Below are 22,520 nucleotides of genomic sequence, written 5' to 3'. Positions count from 1 at the left end.
TTAAATCATATTAAAGTTGTCAAAACAAACTGCATAATTTATGTTACTTTTTCAGCCAGAAAACATCACTGGCGACGGCCTTTGTGTTTGTGCTCGCATATATTATAATTAAGAATAATGCGTAAAGAGAGATCCTACGGCAAATCAAAATTCATAAAAAATTGAACACACTCCTGCATGGAAGCGAGAATAATGCGCTGCGAATGCGAATTTCCAGATACCCTTCCACGCTTTCTGGCCAACGAGAAAATCAGGCTGAATGGAAAACCGTTGGGACAGCACGGACTGCACCTAACAAATCAGAAATCCCCCAATTAAATCAATCTTGTTGCAGTTGATGCAGCAAATTTTACGCATATCAATTTGATAAAACTAAAATGAGAGCGACAACGGAAACCGGAAAAATAAACACATATGTCGGGCTCGGACTGAAAATAAGCAAACACAAACAGCGTTGGCTTAAAAAACGTTGCGGCTGAATTGCAATGAAATAATAATGGTCAAAAATAGCTACATAATAAAATGGAAATTAATTAATTAAAAACAAGATCGCCCGGCAGTGCAGGACAACAAAGTAGAGCTCCATTGCTGGGCAGGCGCAGGATGGCAACGAATCAACAATGGCAATTATCATTATCATCAGCATAAATGTGAATTACACTTTTGTGTTTTGGCCAGAAGTAAAAATGGCAAGTAACCAAAAAACGAGGCAGGCACGAAGACGGAGCCCAAAAAAGTATGCTATAAAACCATGCACTTTACAATTGCACTCAGACGAAGCGAAAAAGTGGTCCCTGTGTTTGCTTGGTATTGGTGCCGTGCTGTATGTGTATGTGTATGCGGGTGGCAGACAATACATAACTGTGAATTTAGATTACTTATGATTATTACGAGTGCCGTGTTTCGTGCCAAAAACCGTAAGCCGTAAGCCGTAAAGTTCTCCTTGGCCCCTGCATGTGCAATGGACTACTCCCACAAAGAGCAGCTACCTTCATGGCGATGGCTCCTTAACGATCTGCTGTTTAGCATACTCTATACCTCTATTCTGATCGTAAAACTGGCCCAGCCACCGAGTCGAGTGCTCCTTTATTGCCAAACATAAAGCGCGAGCACTCGTTGCCCAAATAAGTTAACACTAATGCTTACCATAGTTGGACTCCAGTTTATTACACTTTCAGTACTCCGGCATTTACCTCTAATTGCAAGCGACTTTATTGTCGAGCATGTAAATTATGAATGGCTGTAAATTTGATTTGATTGCAGATCTAGCAAAATTTAAAAACTTCCCTAGAAGTGAAGCAATCTGCTGCCAAAACTCTGCCAATTGAAACGTACTGCCAAGCCGCACAGTAATTAACATGAAACAGCAGGATGTGGAGAAAAAACAACAGCATTTTGCCACCGATATTTATTATTGAAATGTAATTGAGCCGTCCGCTCTCTGGAGCGTCGTTAAGCCAGTAGTCTATACTTATAATTAGCTGCGTTAACTGCTGATGGCCAATGCCACGCCCCCGCCACTGCCACCGCCCCCGCCCGCGTGCACGCCAACTGACAAACCAGCTGCTGCGAATGGTATCATTTGGATACAGTTTGGACCACTGGCAGTGTTAAGTTTAATTTAATTGCCCAACAAAAGGCCCAAAGCAACAGCAGGAGATTCCGAGCACTTACCCATTTATCATTATTCATGTGGACCGCACACACATTGCCTTATTACCACCACCCCCACCATCACCAGCCATTCGCACATTTGTTGGCCTTGTTTGTTGCCACACTCGCTTCGGAGGGAATATGTGTAAGCCGTGTTGTATTGGCCCACCACTTCATGTTTGCTCATCCTTCCCGGGATCCAAATACTCCTATCTGTGTGTGTGTGTGCGCGTGGGTGTGTGTCATACACGTTAATAATTGTAGATACCCACACACAGAGAGGCGCGAGTGAGCTTTATTACTGCCCGGCGTTTTTGGCGTTTGTTGGCTTAAACGTAACCGCACATTTGGGGAAATTATTGTTAATAAGCAGCTGCGTTTGTGCCATTAAAGTCTGCCCCGATTTCGGTCGCAAAAGTCCCAACTGATTCGTATTGGTGAGCCCATTCAAACGGCTCCACTTTTCGTCGGTAATGTCCTGTGGCCAAAATCCAATAATTTTTTCATTATTCAGTCCGCCATTAAATGTGTACCGCCATACGCAGAGTATATATGAGGGAATTTACATTTACAAATTACTTGTTCAAACTAGACGCTGTTTCTTAACAACTCGGATGTAATTTGGATATATGTAGGAAATGGACTAAAAATATTAACTAAAATCTAGCAGCAAGCCGTTGAGTCCGGATTCAGTTTCCATAGTATTAAACACTGCTTTGGAGGCACAGCAGTCTCGGCAGGTGCACTGTAATTTCAATTGAAATATCAAAAAGATAATTAGCATAATAATATTGCACTCGAACATGGCAGGCACACACACACACACTCTCTCGCACACACACATTCACGGAAGGCATACAATAGAAGCAGAAATAAATGCAAAATGAGAATCCCAAATGCTGTGGAGGCAGTGAAAGAGAGATGGGGAGAAATTTATTACCGCCAACACACGTTGAAGTCCCATAAAGCGCTTTTCCACACACACACAGATGCACGCACACACAGCTGCACACACACGGAACACATTAGCGTTTTGAAATCAACTCATGGGAACGCTGGAAAATAGTGAATTCTCTTGCCTCGAAACTCTTTGGCACAAATTTGAATTTTATTTGCTACTTCCGTCGCTATATTGTTTGACTACTGGCAGGCGGGTGCCACGCCCCTTTTCACTCGGATACGCCCGCCTAAGCCTACACGGCAATGGAGTTCCATATGCATTATTGCCAACCCAGCGGCAATTCAGCTATTGCCAGGGCCAACTACACATAAGTTATAAATAAGTCAGGCTGCTAATGTTCCACAAATTGGCATGGGAAGTCATAGAACAACATTGAAGTCAAAGCATAAGAAAGAAAATAAAATAGCAACTTCTGCGGGTTTTTCGCTATTAATGGATAGTCGAAAAGAAAGTCAAAGCTATAACTCAATTGGATAATTTTATTCAGCACTTACCAGAAATACTTATCTGCTCACATAATCACGTTCATTTCGAATTTTATTTCATTTACTATTTCTAGCCTTTAAATTACAAAACTTATGAAAGTCAGTCTCGTAGTTTCTGATAGCTTAATTAGTCTATATAGTAATTTCTGCAGCAGTCTTTTTCAAAAGAAAAAAACATATGCTTCGAAAAGCTTATAAACAGAAATTGAATAAAGTCAGCAGTCATGCCAATTTATACAACATCCTGCAGGATGGCACAAAATTAAAAAATCGCAGCTTTGTGGGAGGTTTTTAATTAAATCCCTGCATATTTGACTTGTTCATGCATCTGCAGCTATAACTCAACAAAAAAAAATAAATACAAATTGCAAATATCAGGCACGGGGACATTGAGTTTATGGAAATGTTTATATGTGTGCCTATGTATTTTTATTTCGGTTTTTCTAGTTTATAATTGAATTACAACAGATTTGTATAGACGCATTCTAGTGAGGATTTTTGTATAAATTTATACGAGTATATACTAGACATACATATATGTATTTTTAGAGAATAATTTGCATGGCCTGAGTACCGAATTCAGCTGACAAATTACTAATTGAAAGAGCCCGGCAACTTTACATGAACGAGGCGTGGCAGTCGCTACACACACAGGCACACTAGAGCAGTATCGCAAGTACACTTGAAACAATTAAGATCAGCTTAAGATGGAAAATGTAAATGTTTATATGTGCTGGCCGACTTTTAGCTGTTTCTAGTTGAGTCACAGACAAATGGCCTACAAACAAAGCAGAATGATCTGCAATTTGTCATTGCATGGCCAGTTGGCCTATTTTTTTTTCAGTGCACTGCACAGTGTGCTCTGGATACGCAGTGACCTGTGCGAGTCGCGTTTGTTTGCCCAAATGCAGAATACGCGAGCTTGTGAGCTTCGAGCGTCTAACTAGCCGCGATTTTGCCCTGGACATCGGGATCTGAATCGGATTGGATTGGATTGGATGGCATGGTAGTATGGTATGGTATGAAATGGATTGGAGTGGGGTTGGGCGGGGGTACAAGCACCCAGCTATTCAGCAACTACCCCCCTCTTTGGTGGAACTGTTGCAGCGGGCGCCGCCCCTCGTTTTCACTGATTTATATGCAAAACGCGCGGAGCGGCGAAAACAGTTTTTCAATTAAATTCGTTTGAGTTGTCTGCGCGGGATTTCAATTTGAAGGCTGTCGTATAATTTATTAGCATTAACATTAACCCCGCTACGACTTGGTCCCACTCCTTGGGGCTCGACCCTCGGAAACCGCAGCCTCATCAAATGCGGCTCAATCCAATAACAGAATGTGAAAAGCGAAAAGCGGGAAAATGTGACAAATTTGCTTTTCACTTTGCAAAATTAAAAGCGCTCACATAAAGTATACTTTCACGTAAATACCGCAAAGCAAGAACAAAAAAGCCAAGAAATTGGACGAATTTTTTTCCCATTCATCATCGCAAAATTTGCTTGATGAAGTCAGCGGCAACAGTCGTTTTAGCTGCTCCATTTTGTAATTTGTCCAAGGGGTACATGCAATCTAATGGAGATCTTAACTCACTTGCTTCAGGGAATAACTAAGTAGATATTCAATTCAGCATTAAAATTAAGTCCTTCATCGAACCTAATATGCATACTACACGATTGAACTATACAATTCAAAGATACGTAGCTGTGGGTGCTTATATGCCTTTAATTAAACCTAGTTTATTAAGATAGATTGTGATATAAGTTAAACCTCTACTGAAACATATAAATTACTGGCTGTTATCGTTCCCGATTTTAAATATAGCTTGCGTAAGAGTATGAACTCCCTGAACAAAATCGTCGGTTCCTTTTCACTGTGACTGGGCAAACTTAAATCCCAGGCATTTGATATTGATTTACTTAAAAGGCAATATCAGTTTGCAGAGCAGCAACCCTTAGCCCGGCCATTCAGCCAGAACCCCCCTCGAAAGTTGCCCCCCAGAACTCCTTGGAAACATATCGAAAAATGCGAAAATTGTACAATGAAAATTGAAGTGAAATTAAGCTAAAGCCCTGGGGCGATAACGACTGGCTTGTCACTCTCCGCTGCAGAGAACGCCCCTTCCCCCTACAACCACCATAGTCTACCCCCATGGCAACCCAGCCCCCCTTGCCGACAGACTCGACTTGTTGGCATTCATTTAGCTCTGTGGCCGGCACAACTTTGGGACACTTAAGCGTCGTTCGCCACGCTGACAATGTCTGAATGTTCGAGGGCCAGGAATGTGATGGCCAGGCTCTTTCCCTGCTCCCAAATCCCTATTTCCCATCACTCCCTACTTCGTACTTCCACTCCCTACTCCCAACTCCCTACTGCCACTCCCCTCGCGCACTTTCTAATGAGACAAAAATTGCGATTTGAATGCAAATAACTGCAGGGCTGCTCCAGACGGACAACAATTACATGGGCTAAGAACTACACGATGAAAAAATATGATTTAATTGTAAAAGGCCGTTGGGATTATTTGAAAAGTCACCTTTCAAGCAAGCAGATATTAAACGTTTTAAGTATCATAACTTTACATTTACACATAAGCTTAAACTTCATTTATAAGAGGAATAAAATATTAGTTTTGCCTTTGAATCAATCAATGTTCAAAACATTTGAAACTTAATAATATTCTTAGATTTAACTCTCGCAATTTTCTGGGATTTCAAGAGCCTCTGTAACCCAATTTTTTTTAGTGCAGATCTAGGGGATTCAGTTCGTGTGGCGGTGAGTGGAGCAAGCTTTTGTCAAGGGGCATTTAAATTTGACAAAATGAAATGAACGAAATATTTGGTTTTGGTTTCCAGCTCCACTTCGTCGTGGGCTGGCATTTTAATGAAGTTCTTTAAACTGGCGGTCGCAGAATGGGCAAAAGCGAAGAGGGGCGGGGGCAGGTGGGCAGCTTCTATTTGCATTTAATTAAATGCCAATAATTGAATCAATTTGCACATGGAATGTGAAAAATCCTCGGCATTGTCATGGCAGACTAATCAACTGCTACCGTCGGTTAACTTTCGCCGGGCACTGTGAGTATTTGTACAGCCATAGCTATTATTAATTTGGATATTTGCCCGGCAAGGACACTTTGGAGTGGTAGAGTGGCAACAACCACAGGAATGTGGCCGACTGGGCCTTGGACCCACTGGTTTCGTTGGTCGAAAAGTATTTTTTCCCTCTGCCTGGCATACCGGAACATTCCGATCTAATTTGATTTGCTTGTCTTCTCCATCTCTTGAATTTCACCTTCGATTTTCGTCCTGCGGCTGGTGAGGAATTCCTAGTTATCCCACTTATTTGCAGCAGTTTCCGCCAACGCATCTAACGATATTAAACAAATTTTTAATATAACGTATTTGTTGCTAAATATTTGCTTTTTGCGTTGAGCAGACAAATTAAACGTACTGACATTTAACAACAATTTGAATATTCATATAATTCACTGATCTACACAGGAATTTGTAGGAGCTAAGTTTACATATTACCAAATAAAGCTAGAAATATTTGCTGAATGTCATTAAATAGTTTTGTAAATTGCTAAATTTTGGCTTACTGTAGCTTCTTACATATGGCATTTGCTTGGATTTTCGACTCGATTTCATTCTCAGTGCAAAATTGATTTTATTCCATGCCGTTTCCATTTCATCGTTTAATTTTACTGGTCAAATCAAACTTTTAGCTCGCTACTAATTATATGCATATGTTTTTATTTACTTTTATTTGCATTTTTCGCTTTTTTCCGCCATAAAAACCAATCAAATATTTATTGCGTTTTTTGCCGTTTTATCCAAAGATATGGGCATGAGATTGGGTTGGTTAGCTTGTTTTGATTTGATTAAATGTTAACATTTTGCACAAGTTAAGTGCAATAAATTCGAATTGGATTGCGGGTAAAACGAGACATTCATTACATAAATATTGCTATTTGCTTTTTCTTTTTTATACTGAAAATTGTTTTCAGCAAATATCTTTAATTCAATTGAGCGTATAAAATCAGCCCTGTCACAGATTAAAGTGTTAATGCATATAAATGTTTTACCTATTTGCATACATACTCGTACTAGCCGCTCGCAATGCGTGTTTTTATACGTGTTTCTGGTTTAGCGAACAATTTGAATTGAGCCACAGATACAGATACAAATACTTTCTGGCATTACAATGCTAAACTGATTATCCAACAGCGAAAACGGTTCGGCCATCATTATAAATTCAATTTAACCAATCAAACGCTCGTAATTTGATTATGTTGATTTTTGCACATTAATTGCATATTTATTGACTGAGCGCACACACAGCTGGCGAAAGTGCACAAAAAGTGGCGCATTTGTTTATTTGCCGCGTTACATCATCAAAGAAAATGTTATGCTAGTCGCCGCCGCCGAAAGTGTTTTAATTGTCAATTAAAAGTCAGTTGGGAAATTGATTGAAAATCGTTAGGGAAATCCCCACCCACACACAACCAAAAAAAAATAATGAACACATGTGGCTAAAATGCATAGCCACAGGCCATCGATTGCTTTTTAAGTATTTCACACTTAAATGGACTTAGCTCGCTCCATAACAGGCCATATTAATTGGCAAAGAGCCAGTTGATTCGGCTGCTTAAACTCTCCTCTCATAAATTGCTCAGCACTCGAGTTCTTTGTTGTGGCCTCTGGCTAGTGGCTAGTGGCTATTGGCTATTGGCTACTGGCTATTGGCCAGTTTGGAAATTGGCTGTGTTGGGGATTTCTTTCTTGGCCACTTTTTAGCTTGCCGGCATATCAAATTATATGCACACACCGCAAGCTTTTGCTGTGGCTTCTTTTGCCAATCGGCCAGTGGATAAACTTCGCTCCTCCGGCATCCATCAGTTGGTTTTTAGTTTGGGGCATGGGAAACCCCGCTTCCAAACCCGATCCCCATTCCCATTCCTTGCGAAATTCCTCTGCGTCCGCCGGACAGCTGCAGTTCATCTCCGGCACCGCAGAGGGAATTCGAGCGAAAAGCTGTGCCCGCCCGCAGTTCGTGCGAACGTGTCTCAATAACGAAATTAACAGAAATTGCAACATATTGTGTGGTGGTGCTGGTGGTGGTGGTGGCGGTGCCATGGTGGTGCTGAATTGCCACCATGGCTGGTGGGCAATCAAACTGCACAGAAAAGTGAACAGCACGTGGAGGCCAACAACTGTGTCAAATTGATATTAAAACCAAGTCGAGATGCTGCTACTTCGGTGGCAAATAAATGAAATTGTGCTTCGTTCCAATAAATATATGTAAGCACAATAAGTAGCGCCAAAGGATCGCTCTGCAACTATATTAATAATAAAAGAACAGCTATTACGCGTTTATGGTTACGTGACAAATTACTAAGCTAAACAAATATCAAGTTCACATAAATAAATATGCGGCCATGTCTCGAAACTGATATTATTTTTATATTAAAATAGCCGGAATATAAACGTTCTGTTTAGCACTTTGCACAAAAGGGTAGTTTACTAGTTGTGTGCTTTAAAAATTGAATTTATTACATTATAATGGGCTACTTGTACTGCACATTCCCCTGTGTTTCCTGTAATAACATGTTCCCGCTAATTATCGCATGACTAACCATCCTTCCAGGGAATCCCTGCACAAGGACCCCTAAACGAAAACAAACTTCAACTCCTCGAATCCGTCACAGCTGGCTGCCAGGCAACAAAAAAGCTTAATAAAGCGGCCAGCTAAAAAAATACTTACTTACTTGGATGGGGCAAGGAATGGGGCAAGGCATGGGGCACGGAACGGAGGTCACAGTCTTTGGCAACTGTTGCCCCAAAAACGAACGCAGAGTTCGTTGCGGGAGCATTCACACAAGTGGGGAAAATCAACGCGGATGAGGACGAGGATGAGGATGTGGGTTGGAATGGAATGGAACCCACTGTGACCACGACGGACGGAGAGCCACACATGTGACCAAAGCCAGAAATTGGAGCGGCCATTGAATATGATAGAAATAGAAATACGTACGTGCAAAAATTTCAACGCTTGATTAAATTTCAGTCACAGTCGAGAGACGGTTGCTGCGACAAAAAGGAGCAAAAGCGCCACAAGTGTGGGGCCAACTTGAAAGACAATCAGGCAGCAATTTAAAACCATTTTCACTGTGGCCAGCACACCCATCCCCCACTCCCCAGCACACCCAACCGAATAGAGGGGTTTTCCCTTGGAAAATCGGATGCCACCTGCTGTGCGGCAGTTGCAGTAACTTCTGCTTGATTAGTTTTGATTTGGTTATTTGGCATTAGGCCATGTGCTCGGCCTTCTTTAACATGCTCTTTTGGCTTCCTTCCTTCGATTTCCCCCACCTTTCTGTCTCGACGGACAGTGGAATAAACTAATTCCCAGTGATTCGGTGACGCAGATGGCTTTGGTTTTTGGACTCCAGGATACGGGATGCGGATCCTCTGGCGTGTGTGCTCGACTTTTAATAAAAACTCAATCATTGTCCGTTCTTACCATATGGGTAGAAAGTTTTCGGTAGTTACATTTTGATTACGGGGGCGAAACTTGCAATTTTCTGGAATGGGAAATGGGATTGGGGAATCCCTTACTTGAAATCTTAAGTTGTTCTATAAATTAATGTCTATTCATATACATACATTACTCAAATAGAAATCAAACAATATTGGGTAATTATATTTAAAACTTTTTAAGTTCGTCCATACATCTGCTCACATTTCTTAGCACTTTAAAACACGCACAAGTTTATCAATCTAAATCCGCTTTCAGGGCAGAGGCAGTGTCACACGTGGCGCATACTTAATATCAGTTAGTGGCGCGTTCAATGCCGAAAGCAAAGCCTCAAATTGCACTATGCCGCCCTCAAATCGGTCAACAAATCATTAACCTTCCACCCCCGCTGGAAAGTCAAATAGAAGTTAAGCCCAAGAGCGATTAAGACATTAAGTACCCCACCGAAAGTGGGGTGAGCTGAGTTTGCTTCTAGCACCTCTATAATTTGACGAAATGGAAACGCGAGGGAGTGAATTGTGGAAAATAATAAGGAGCGCGATCGTTTGTCGCGCGTGCTGAAGTTTTCAGAATGCGGCAGGCACTACACTTCCGCTAAATGTCGCTATTATTTAACAATTTTGTTTATGTATGCCTTTCATGCGGCACACCAGAAGCACCAAGGAGCACCATGGAGCACCAAGAGCACCCGAAGGCAGCCAGCCCCATCGCAATGTGGAGTATAATTTATGGTTACTCTGATTCCCCCAGCGCCGTTGGGCAAACTAAATTGTCGCCCTCGACAGCCGCAACTGGAAAAAATATGAAAGAAAACAATTACACCTGACTTAACACTTCCGTTACTTGTTACAAAAGCCGCACACGTTCCCCAGTTCACCTGGCCACCCACCTGACCACCCACCTGACCACCCACCTGTCCAGCCAAACAGGTCCAGCAGACACAGGTAGCTGCGTGGGCGACGGCAACGCACTTTCCCTCGAGCACTTGAAATTGTAATTTAGCACGTACAAGAAGTCCGCCCTTTTGAGGGGCTGTCCATCGCTGGAAGGCAGTTACATACATGACCTGCTTTAACAATCCCCATTTTAGGGAGTAGCCAAAATGTTTAGGACCGACTTATAACAACACTTAATAGGCATACACAAATAATAGTATAGCTGAAAAAGATATCCCTCTATGCAATTATTAGCTAAAAGCGAATCACGTTCATTTTTGTAATTATATTAACATTTTATTCAGTTTTTCGTGTGTGTAAATCATATTCAAATTTAGTCCACATGCACTAAATTCAAAGGAAAAACAAAAAGTTGGTATCCAAAAATAGTGATTTGTAAAGCACCTCAACGAAATCGTTTGTTCGTACATAATATACTTTCGTGCACTTAAAACTAAAAGTTGACATTGCATTCAAACGATGATTATCAGTAATGTTTGTATAAAAATTGTTCATTTGTGTATCATAACGATAACCATTCGATTTGTTCATCATACAGAGGCACTAAAGCTTATTGATTCATTGATTCTTCGCGTCCACGAGACATCAAAACATCCTTCAACATATTCGATTTGTGCTTAAGTACTTAAATGCTAAACACGTAATGCAGTGAGAGAAATAAATAGTAATGTTAGACCTGTTTTGGTATAGAATTTCATTGAGACACTAGTTCTATAAACCGTTTTCATCAGAATCTTTGGAGAGCTGGACGTATGTATGTATATAAATAAGAAATGGAAGATAAATGGGCGGGCAGGAAATTTGTTTCGAGTATTGTGCGTGGTAACATAAATACTCATGAGTCTTTGAGTAATTCGCAAGATTCAATTCTTAGAAATGCGCAAGGTTTGGCTGTCTAAACGTATTACATAATCGAGTTCAACCGAAGACAGACTTTCGAAAGTTAAATTCTCGTGATTGCAAAAGATAAATAAATTAGAAAAAATTCGTTTTTACCTAAACATTTCGGTAAACAATTTCATATTTTAAACTAATTTTGAATTTGTTCGTATAAAATATGTATACCTAGAAAAAAGTAATTGGTTGTTTTCGCTTGGGATTCGATCTACTTCGCAACTATATTATAGACCCTCAAATGTTTTCGCTATTTAGTTTTTTACAGTTTAAATTCAAATTATAAAGGACAAGGCAAAAAAACGAATCAAATTATTGTCAAGTTATCGCGGAAGAATTTAACCAGTTTATTCAACTGTTTAAAGAAACACTTTACGCAATATGTGTTATGATTTGTTAAATAATATGTAAGTGCAATTTCGTGCTGCAATATCAAGGTGTATAAAAAAATATCCAAATAATATCAGACTGGAAAACGATTTGCCTTATCCAAACTGAGTTTCAAAAACGGTGCAAACAGAGGAGTAAATGAAAGTGCTACATCATTACATAACTTGATTTGTGCACAATTTGCATATGGTTTGTGCTCGAAGCGTAGGTCTAGGATATATTCGATATTCTGATACTCAGTAACACTATAAAGTAAACCTGAAGCTCTATGTCTAGGCAAAGCTTGGACGTAACTGGGTGGCTGCTCAGGACTGTCTATCACTCCCTACTTTGGAGTTCCCGGAGGAGCGTTGGCCAGGCCGAAGAGCTCTTCATAGGAAGGTGCTGAAAATAAAAATACGAGAATATAAGCAGACATACTAAACTATTGTTTGATGTAAGGTTGCAGCCAACCGGTAAATGAGGAGCAACTTACGCAGCTCATGGGCTCCAGGCGCCTGGCGAGGCTGCAGGAACGATGCTGAGGCCGACGTGGATGGCAGTTGGCTGTATCCCGGTGCTCCGCCTGCTGCTCCACCAGCTGTTGCTGGCGGTGCAGCGACCACTCCCGCCGGCGGTGGTGTGAGGGCAAGGAGCGAGTACTGCGGAGACTCCGGCAGCGGGTAGGCGGGCAGGTGGGGTGGCGGATACGACTGCACCATAAGCGGACTGGACGAGTAGGGCATGTAGGGCACGTTGGAGCTGCGCAAGCTAGCCCTGGCCGAGGGACTGCCGTACTGCGACGACTGGGAGCCCGAGGTGTAGGACATGTCCATGCCACTGGCTCCACCGCCCACGGCGGGACTCAGTGTGGCAGCCGAGGAGTCCGAGGTTATCGAGTTGATGGAGCTGCACTCGCTGAACTGCGAGGAGTGCGAAGGCGAGCCAATGGACGAGTCCAGTGAGGGGTAGACCGGCAGGGCGGGCTCAAACGGATTGCCGGAGCCCGCATCCGGACCAGGTGGTCCATCGTTTGGCCGCGGCGGTGGCGGCGGACGCAGTGAACTCAGCCTATTCGACGTATCCTGTGAGTACACCTTGAAGGGTAGATTGAGGATCAAGTTCTTAAAGAAGCCACGCAGCACCGCCTCCACACGCAGCTCGTATACAATGGTGATGACGCCGCTCATCTGCTCATCCGTGGGCTGAGCTCCTTCGGGTAGCAGCAGCTCGTGGGCAAAGCTCCGCTCGGTCTTCTTCTGCACCGAGCCCGTCTCCTTGGTGGCCACCGCGATGCACTCCACCTTCTGCACCCGCAGTGGCACATGGCTGTAGTAGGTCACGTACTGCAGGACGGTGAAGCGCAGTTTCTCCACGGCGGTGGTGCTGTTGTTGATCACAGTAGCGCAAATCCTAAGCGGTTCGCCGCGCACCGCAAAATCCTCCGGCAGAAGGGCCAGCAGGGTGATCGGTCTGGTGCCGAACAAACTGATCGTCTTGGTCACCTGCTTCTCCAGCGAACTGGGTATACTGCGTTGTGATGGCTGCAGCGGCATGTTCTTTACCACGGTGAACGGAATCGTGTGGCGCTCGTCGAAGGTCCACGGTCGCTGGATGAGCACGCGCATCTTGTACTTGATGGCGCCATAGCTGCCCTTGAAACTCGATGGCAGCTGGCGACCCAGCGCCACTTCGAAGATGAACGTGTGCTCGCCGGGCGAGAGTTCCAGGCCACGCGGCTCGAAATCCGGCAGAGGCGTCTCGCTGTGCTCGTACACCTCCTTGCTCGTGTAGAACAGGCTGCGGGAGTACTCGTTGTTGTTCGAGTTCTTGCGCAGGATCTCCATCCACTTGCATTTTCCCTTGCCAGTGACCTGCACCTTGATTGCTGAAAAGAAAGTGAAGTTTATTTTACTAAAATTAAAACGTTTTAAATTTAAATTAGCGGAGATTCCATCCCTAGCAGCGCTGCCACCCGTTTCACTTAGCCAGTGCCAGCACCACATGAGGGTTGTCAAGTCTCAATATTATCGATAGTGTGGCTGCATTTTCTGTACATTTTTCAGACGCGTTTCGGTATTCTAAGCGGCAGGGAGGACGGGCCTATTGATATTTTCACGTACTTTTCACATTGCAGCAGGAATTCAATCAGAAAATCGTTTTGTAAATGCCTGATATACTCTTGAAAAGCGAATTGTTGTGTAGTGACTAAGGACAATCGAAAGTGTGAACTGCTCCAAAAGCATCGAGTGTCTGGGAACCCAGTGCACGCAGTTAAATTCAACGCAAACCGGTGCCGACATTTTCTCGCCCAATTAAATCGTGTGCGGATTTTGCCGCATCGCGTTTTGAAAAACCTGTGCCCTTTAAAACACCTTGATCTTTAAATGCTGTGAGGCGGAGAGGTCCTCGCCGCAAAGATGAACACCGAGTACATCGGCCATGCCCTGGGCTACCACGGCCAGCCGCTCCAGAAGATCTGGGACGATGAGCGCGGCGTGGACGACTTGCGTGTGATGGGGCTCACCCAGGTGAACTATGAGGTGTACCAGGAGCGCCAGAAGTACTTCACCTTCCAGGAGCGGGCCAAGCGATTGAAGATGCACCAGTTTCTGGCCAGGAAGGCCACCGATTTGTATGATCGCACCCTGGTGGCCAATGTCATGGAGGACTCTGTGCTGGCACAAGGTGGGTTTACGGCTGTCAACTGTAGTCGGTGATAACGGCTGTGCTTTATTCCTTGCAGGCAACACCTACATGGCCCAGATGCCGCCCTTCGAGTTCTTCCTCAACGTGAAGGACAAACGCAAGGGATGGGCGCACCGCCTGTCTGCCTTGAAACAGGGCGACATCATCTACACGCAGGTGACGAGGTTGGCCAACGGCAACCGTCTCATCGTGAGGCCACTTTGCACTGCCGAGCCCAAGCGCGCCTACTTGGCCGACATTCCCATTAAGGTAAAAGCAGCTTATGCCTGCCAAAACTCATTTTGGCAAGACAAATCCTCTAGCTGTCTAGTTAAATCTCTATTAACCCCGTTTGTTGCCATAGGCCGTGATCCTGCAGGACTACTGGGGTCCCCTGCCACTAGACAAGCAGGGCAGTCCGCGTAGCTTCGCCCAGAACGACATCTTGCGCTGTGAGATCAACAACATATCTGCGGATACCGAGCGTCTCACTCTGAACATGATTGGCATGTTCAACAAGGCGCCGGATTTAAAGTTTGGTCTCTGCGACCTCAACGAGTTGCCCAAGTATTATCGGTAAAGAGTCCACATCCCGTTAAAGCAACAACTGCCATCCTGCTAATCCACTGATTTCTCTGCAGTAAAATCCACAACGTGGAGCATCCATCTGCGTCTCACTACGAGGATGAGCTAAACAAAGCGTTGGAGTTTGAAAATCCAAACTACGATTTGTTGTTCCAATTGAACGGCTTGCAGCCAAATGAGAATCTGTCACTGATGGCACATCTAAGGGCGGGATTCCCGGAGGCGGAGAATGCAGCGGAGCTGCGACAGAAGCAGGCCTCCCAGTGGGCCTTCCGGTAAGTCCATCTATTGATCTTAAGCCTTGAGAGTGTTTGTCATTCCATCATTCGCACACCCTATCGCACCCAACACCTTCATTGATTGGCCGCTGATCAGCTCCGTGGCTGATGGCATCGAACACTTTAAGAACGGCCAACAGGTCGAAGCCTTTCAGTGCCTGAACAAGGCATTAAACATTGATCCGCGCAATGTTGAGGGGCTGGTGGCCCGCGGTGCCCTCTACGCGAATCGCGGCAGCTTTCTTAAAGGGCTGCAGGACTTTGAGAAGGCACTGCACCTGAACAAGTATCACGTGAACGCGCGCAAGTACATGGGCGAAACCCTGGTGGCTCTGGGTCGCAGCTACGAAGAGGAGAATCGCATACCCGAGGCAGTGAAGGCCTATAGCGACTGCCTGAATCTGCTGCCACAGCACGAGGAGGCGCGCCAGTCCTTGGACGCACTGCAGCGAAGTGGAGACGGTAAGCATAGAATAAGCACTGAGCCGATTAACTTGACCGGTGGCCCCTCCTCGGACGAGTCCACCTCATCGAGTGCCAGTGATAGTGAATGCGAGGATTCGGGTGAGTACATGTCGGGGTCAGTGCAACGGCACTGATTCACGGTTTATTATCCCCCCCGCACGCTTCAAACCGATAACTTATACGCAATTGTAGCTGGAAAAGCCAAGTCAAATATTAGTCAGCCATTTTATGCCCAAAAACACTCGGGAGATGAAAAGTTGGCCGTCATTGATGCCCAGAAGGCGAATGAGTTCCGTCTGGACGACGACGAGACCGTGTCGAGTGTGCGGAAGCTGCTGCGCGAGGCAAGCAAGCACAAAAAGGCCAAAAAGAAGGGAAAGAAAAAAAAGGACAAGAAGGAGCGACGGAGGTCCAGGACCAAGTCTGATACGGAGGATCCCATGGAATTGCTTAAGAAGATGGACTTCCAGGAGGCCTTCAGGTGAGTTTTGCAGCAAAAGATGCACTGCGCACAATAAGTATACATTTTCTTGAGATCTCCCTGCTTAACCCACTGCGATAGGCAAGACAAGTATGTACCAGGAATTCGGCTAGACTTCCGAACTTAATTTGCATTTGCATCTTAGTCGATGTTCTAATCTGCGATGCACAATTCGGTTTTGTTGTCAATGCTGTTTAATATTATGACATACGGAGTTAATACCACAGTTTGTGTTTCTTTTAGGCTGATGAACAGCACCAGCAGCGAGGCGGAACTCAAGGCCAAGATCAAGACCTATCTAAAAGAAGGAGGAGCAGGAGCAGGAGGAGGAGGAGGAGGAGAGTCACCGCCCCCACCGCCGCCAATGAAAAAAACAGTAGTCCCATCGAAAAAATCTAACTTTGACACCATGGGACCCAGCACATCGCGACATGCGGCCACCGTTATTGGCTTTGGCGGCGGCCAGCCACCTCCGGCGCCCAAGTTTATGGAGCAAAAGAAACCGCCGGAGACGTCGCCCAAGCTCTCCTTTCAGATCAAGAAGCGACCGCTGCAGATGGACAAGCTGGGAATGTTGCGTCTAGCAGCGCCAGCGGAACCACTGAAGGGTGGACGGAGCAGCAGCTCCCGGAGTAGGAGCCGTTCGCGAAGTCGCTCTCGTCATCGCTCGCGTCGGCGTGGAAGGAGCTCGCGTTCGCGGCACAGGAGCCGGCGATCTGACTCGAGGTCCAGATCGAGAAGCCGATCACGGTCGCGTCGCCGACGCAGCTACTCCCGTTCGCGCAGCCCCACTCCACGCTGTTACGGAAATCGCTTTGTCGTTGGACGCTATCGTAATCGCCGAACTCGTCGTTCGCGCTCCTTTCATCGTCGCAGGACGCCATCGCCCTTCGTGCCAAGGCGCTCGCCCTCGCCCCTTTCCAAACGTCGAACTCCCTCACCGTTTGTGCCTCGTCGCACACCCTCCCCGGCATCCCGCTATCGACGCAGTCGATCCCGAAGCCGTTCTCGCTCACGCAGTCGGAGTGCCCGTCGCTATCAGTCTCGCTACCCACCGAGGGGTATGGGCCATGATCGCGGCACCGGGAATCGCAACAAGTACTCCTGGTTCAATCACGATACACGCAGCGTATCCCGCGCCGTGGAGCCAAATGGCAGGGATGAGAAGGCACCTACTCCGCCGAAGAAGGTTAGTGCTGATGAAGGAGGAGATGCCGGCAAAGCAGCGGTCAATGCCGAGCCCACGGTGGAGCAGGTGGACAAGATGATCAAGGAGGCGCAGATGGAGCGGAAACAGGGCCACGTTGAGGCAACCAAGGAACTCAAGGAGTAGACCCCTCAACGCTTGCACGTAGTACGAGTCTTAAGTTTCCTTTTAGCTGATAGCGTACATTTGATTTTGATATTCAAACTTGTAAAACGCTCCCTTTGGCAATTGTTCTTTGGTCACTAAATAAAGAAGCTTGCGAAGCGAATTTATTACAAACTAATAACTATCAGTCGATTATTAGTTCTTTTCAGAGAATAAGTAAATTGGTAAGTTTATTAAATATTACTTTTTCGCATTAAACTGAAATAACTATTGTGATAAAATAAATGGACTAAATAAAATGCCTACTAAACAAAATGCCTAACAAAACAAATATTGAAAAAAAAAAAGTTGTAATGATGTTAATAAAATATAACAAATATTCAGAGAAGCTTTGAAAATGTATCTAACAAAAAAAGTTTAATTGTAATTATATAAACATATTTTTTAGTGACAAATAAATTACACATGTAAGTATATGAATCGAGTACCTTTGCGAAATTAATCAATATTAAGATAAGAACATACAAAGCTAAAAAAAAAATAGTTTGGCATTTTTGTATTTCAGATATCACAGATTTTGCATATGGAAGGAACTAAGTCCAAACTGCAATCACTTCCAAGTGACGCAAAGTGAGAGTGAGAGAGAGCCCCAAAATCGGAGAGCGCAATATCTATCCCCCCAGTGGCCCTTACCATCACTGCACGCTGCACTTTCGCATTGAGCGAAACAGGGAGAGCGCGAGAGGTAAAAGAGGGGACGAACAACCGGCTGTTGGTTGGAGCTCCTGAGAGACCGAGAGCGAGGGCGAGAGAGCCAAGCCTGGAAGCTAAACAACAAGCATCAAGCAAACACGAAAAAGATAACGACTTGTTTCATTTGATATTCGCCAGCCGGCAGAAGCGGAACAAACAAAAAATAAGAAAAAACACAATTCGGACGCCGCAGCTGCGGACACGAAATTAGAATACTTACGGCGACAAGTTATCGCACAAATTAGTACGCGGGCGAGAATTGCTACCGAGATACGTCGGCGGACACCCGAAATTTTTCCCAGAAACCAAGGTGCCGTGTAAGTGTGAAATGCAGAAAGGAGGTGGTTTTACCAGCTGCTAATTTATATAACAATGAAAGCCGCCAGTAAAAGTGCAAGGCCGCGTGCAGTGCAGAAATGCAGAATTGCGGAAAAAGAACTCAACACGCGCGATATTAACACTAAACACATACATATACATATGTATATATACATACGTATAGTGTCTATAATTTTCCGTGCGGACTTTGGACGATAAGCGGGCGACAACAACAACAATATCTGGTTATACATGAAGACAAAGAACATAAGGCTGAAAAGCCACGCTTGTCTCTCCTGTTTGTTGTTGTTGTTGCTGCTGGTGGCGCTCTTTGAAGTGTGTGCGCTACACTTGTTGCCATGTGGCATGTTGGTTCACGGGCACAACAGCTGACAAGTAATTTAGGGTTATATTTCGCAGTGGTTTTTTATTGCAGTGTGTGGTCGCAAATTGAATGGAATCTTTGGCAAGATTCCCGTGATTAGTCATAAAACACATAAGCTATAGCAAAAACTATAACCTTCATCACCTTTGTATCAAACAATTGTGGCGTGCTAGGTAATCTTATCGCGCCCATAGAAGTAGTCGCATATGGTCAACTGGAATAATTTCGGTTTTACAGCCTAGATTATGAGTTATTGACCCTAAATCAAAAAAACAGCTCTTTATTGAATAGATAAACCGATATCTTATTTTATATCATATCATAGTAAATATATTCCAGTACCTAATAATAAATAATTTTTTGTCTTGCAGCTCAAGAAGAGGTTGAGGAACTAGAGCCCAGAAATGTACACGAAAATCTTTCGCGCTGTGATAATCGGAGCCCCCGGTTCGGGCAAAGGAACTATTTCAACACTGATCTGCAAGAACCATGGATGCGTGCACATCTCCACGGGCGACATCCTGCGCCAGAACATCATGAAGAACACGGATCTTGGTAAAAAGGCGAAGCAGTACATTGCCGAAGGTCAGCTGGTGCCCGATAGCATTGTGACCAAAACGACGCTGGCCCGGATAACCGAGGTGGGCAACAGGTCTTACATCCTGGACGGATTCCCGCGCAATATTGCCCAGGCCGAGGCACTGGCCGCCCGCGAGCAAATCGATGCCGTGATCACGCTGGACATTCCACACGATGTGATTATCGACCGGGTCAGAAATCGCTGGATCCATGCGCCCTCCGGCAGGGTGTACAACATAGGGTTCCAGGATCCCAAGGTGCCTGGCAGGGATGATGTGACGGGGGAGCCGCTGACGCAACGCGAAGACGACAAGCCAGAGGTGGTGGCCAAGCGACTGCAGCTCTACGATGAGCTGATGAATCCGGTGATAGCCTGGTACGAAAAGAAGGGCCTGGTTGCCAATTTCAAGGGCAAACAGACCAAGGAGATCTGGCCGAGGATGGAGCTTTACCTCAACGACCGCATAAATGCGTAATAAGGGGACCACCCCCAATGACATCCAATGTGCACAAACTAACGATAAACTGCTGTGTTCAATTAAGTGCATAACATATTTAGATATACATATATATAAATGAATACGTATGTAATATGTATGTTTGTGGGCCGGTTAAAAGGAACAGGCGTATAATTAATGTAATTGCGAAGCCTTACAATGTAGCAGCTGTCGTCTTGTATTCCTTTTTCCACACAAATCATTCCCCTCATGAGCATGTCTTGCAGCTCCCCCTTTTTTGTATAAAAATATTTTTGTACTCGTATTCTGTGCTCTGATAATAAATCGCGTTGGTTATATGTATGTATATACATATATAAAAATATATATTTGCGCTGATAACGCCATAACAGCCGACTTTGACTTTTGGGGCAGTTAACGGACAGCCGTCGATCTATTTTTAGACAACGTCCACAAACACTTGGCCCCATGCGTGAAGTCAACACTTGGCACTATGGCTTCACCTGATGTCACCCAAATGCCCTTCATTTTATCGCGTAGCGCATTAAACTCTAAAAGATGTGGGATAGTGTGGCGCTCCCGTTTACTCTCGCGCTCTCATACCCACACATGCAGCAAACCAGCTGCTGTTCTCACGCACACCTGTATAGTGGCAAATCACAACAGAGAGGCGCTTTATTAGACAGTTAAGGGCGCACAATTAGGTTAGATTTAAACTTGTTTGTATTATGTAAAAGTAAATGTTAAAATCCACATGTTAAAAAGTTATACTTCTTAATATTAAAAGAATAATATAATAAATATTTTAAATAATCTTGCCTTTAGTTGTTTTTGGCTCTAATAAATACTCTGTTAGTACATTTAAATACTATTTAATTACTTTTGGCCCCCACTGTACTGAGAGCGCGTTCTCACCTCTCTTTGTCATTTAGACCTGACTTTGCGCTTGGCCCCATATTACGGCATTTTCGGCACGCCAACTGAGTGCGCCTCTCTTCGCACATGCCCGCACCCTCTGCCCTCTCGCTCGCACCCGCGCGGTGCGTTTGGTTTGGCATTTCCTGAAACAAATGCCAGCACTCAAGAGTCGTGAAGAACGAAAAGAAATTCAATTGCAAATGCATCGGGCGGCAATTGAATGCTTATCGATGAATGAAAGGCGAGCGCCGAAGGCAATTGAAGGAATTTGCGAGCAAGAATCTCGACATTGCGATGGAGCGGAGGGGGAGGAAGCCCCATAAAATGGCCGCTGTGCTTTGTTAACTGATGGAGTTCTTTGTTTATGCGAATGGGGCCGCAACGAAAGTCCAGCTGGCCATTGGGCGGACAATGGGTTAAAAACCGCTGACAAAACAGAAACACATTTCGGTTTGTGGAGTACATGTTAGCCAATTGCGTTGAAAACCACATTTGTTTATACTAGATAAGTCAATCTAAGCGAAATCTTTTTGGTGATACGATTTCATGTAAACAATACCAATTAACATAAACTAAGAGCCCAACGTGCAATATAAAGGTTTTAAATGTAGTCCAAATGGCAAATGACAAATGGCAAACGCATTTTAGACATTATTTCTCTCCGTGTCTACAGCGGCCTGAGTCACGGATGATGCAAGCCGGGCTTTAAGATATGCCTGCCAGTAAACGGCAGGGTATGCTCGACTACTGCCACTTACCGCGTATTTTGGTGCGCTTGTTCACGTTCATCCAGATCTCGCCGCGAATTATGTCGCCTGCGAAGTAAACCCGATCCGCGCTGTCCAGCGTGATTCGCAGCCGCTCGCTTTCCATTCTGCTGGCGATGGTGGTGATGGTGATGACTCCACTCCACTGATGATGGCCACTCTCATCAAGCACTTATCCAAAAATAATTTCGTCATCAAAATGCCGCCACATCGAAGCGTACATGGATGCACTGCAGCACCACGGCCCGCACCACCCTAAAGTATACGTATATGCAGAATAGTAGCACCACCACACGCACACGCATTCGCTTTACGATTTACGATTTGCTTTTACTACACACACCGCGCGGAGAATTTGAGCTTTTTCGCGGTGATTGTGGCCAATTCTTGGGGAATCTCGATATCCATCAACTCGCAGTGGCCCACATGTGTTAGTCGCACACCCCGGGCTAATTTAATTCGATTGCAGTCGACCGCTGGCGGGTTGAATAATTAAATTTCTTATAAATTTACGAGATCCGAGAGTTACGCTTTTTTGTTGTAGCAGCAGCTCTCTTTCGATAACCGCGAGAGCGGCGGTCGATAGCAGAAACAGCTGTTGCGCAGCATTGCCACCTGGCGGTTGGCCGACTGAAGCGGTTAACTTGCAGACTTTTGAATCGGTTAGTGAGGAAGTATTTCAAA

The 22,520-nt window shown here is 44.7% G+C and overlaps 3 protein-coding genes and 1 long non-coding RNA gene across 7 annotated transcripts; 2 read left to right on the top strand and 2 right to left on the bottom strand.

The window, feature by feature from the left end:
* Positions 1 to 2,214: 2,214 nt before the first annotated feature.
* Positions 2,215 to 7,089, bottom strand: LOC120321814. Its single transcript, XR_005561535.2, has 2 exons — positions 6,705 to 7,089; positions 2,215 to 2,398 (listed from the first exon to the last, which is right to left on the bottom strand). It is a non-coding gene; the product is annotated as an uncharacterized LOC120321814 (long non-coding RNA).
* Positions 7,090 to 10,836: 3,747 nt separating this feature from the next.
* On the bottom strand, positions 10,837 to 22,396 carry LOC6536575 (arrestin domain-containing protein 17). Its single transcript, XM_002097115.3, has 3 exons — positions 21,828 to 22,396; positions 12,346 to 13,737; positions 10,837 to 12,254 (listed from the first exon to the last, which is right to left on the bottom strand). The coding sequence occupies exons 1-3, from the start codon at positions 21,940 to 21,942 to the stop codon at positions 12,196 to 12,198; spliced, it is 1,566 nt and encodes a 521-aa protein (XP_002097151.1). The 5' UTR covers positions 21,943 to 22,396; the 3' UTR covers positions 10,837 to 12,195.
* On the top strand, positions 13,923 to 17,836 carry LOC6536577 (tetratricopeptide repeat protein 14 homolog). 2 transcript variants are annotated; one of them, XM_002097117.4, is made up of 8 exons: positions 13,923 to 14,537; positions 14,596 to 14,807; positions 14,902 to 15,113; positions 15,179 to 15,397; positions 15,498 to 15,964; positions 16,058 to 16,346; positions 16,428 to 16,436; positions 16,590 to 17,836. In XM_002097117.4, exons 1-8 carry the CDS (start codon positions 14,270 to 14,272, stop codon positions 17,677 to 17,679), a joined length of 2,766 nt encoding a protein of 921 aa, XP_002097153.1. In that variant the 5' UTR covers positions 13,923 to 14,269; the 3' UTR covers positions 17,680 to 17,836. The 2 variants fall into 2 exon arrangements, with proteins under 2 accessions (XP_002097153.1, XP_015047842.1); XM_015192356.3 differs by lacking the exon at positions 16,428 to 16,436 and having other exon boundaries at positions 13,924 to 14,537.
* Positions 15,259 to 20,515, top strand: LOC6536576 (GTP:AMP phosphotransferase AK3, mitochondrial). 3 transcript variants are annotated; one of them, XM_039375759.2, is made up of 2 exons: positions 15,259 to 15,397; positions 19,486 to 20,515. In XM_039375759.2, the coding sequence occupies exon 2, from the start codon at positions 19,519 to 19,521 to the stop codon at positions 20,167 to 20,169; it is 651 nt and encodes a 216-aa protein (XP_039231693.1). In that variant the 5' UTR covers positions 15,259 to 15,397; positions 19,486 to 19,518; the 3' UTR covers positions 20,170 to 20,515. The 3 variants fall into 3 exon arrangements, with proteins under 3 accessions (XP_039231693.1, XP_015047841.1, XP_002097152.1); XM_015192355.3 differs by lacking the exon at positions 15,259 to 15,397 and adding an exon at positions 18,179 to 18,721; XM_002097116.4 differs by lacking the exon at positions 15,259 to 15,397 and adding an exon at positions 18,183 to 18,728.
* Positions 22,397 to 22,520: the final 124 nt, after the last annotated feature.

This window comes from Drosophila yakuba, chromosome 3R (genome assembly GCF_016746365.2).
Source record: "Drosophila yakuba strain Tai18E2 chromosome 3R, Prin_Dyak_Tai18E2_2.1, whole genome shotgun sequence".
Classification (NCBI taxonomy): Eukaryota; Metazoa; Arthropoda; class Insecta; order Diptera; family Drosophilidae; genus Drosophila; species Drosophila yakuba.
The sequence above is the reverse complement of the archived record's forward strand: the minus strand, read 5'-3'. Positions and strand labels throughout refer to the sequence as shown.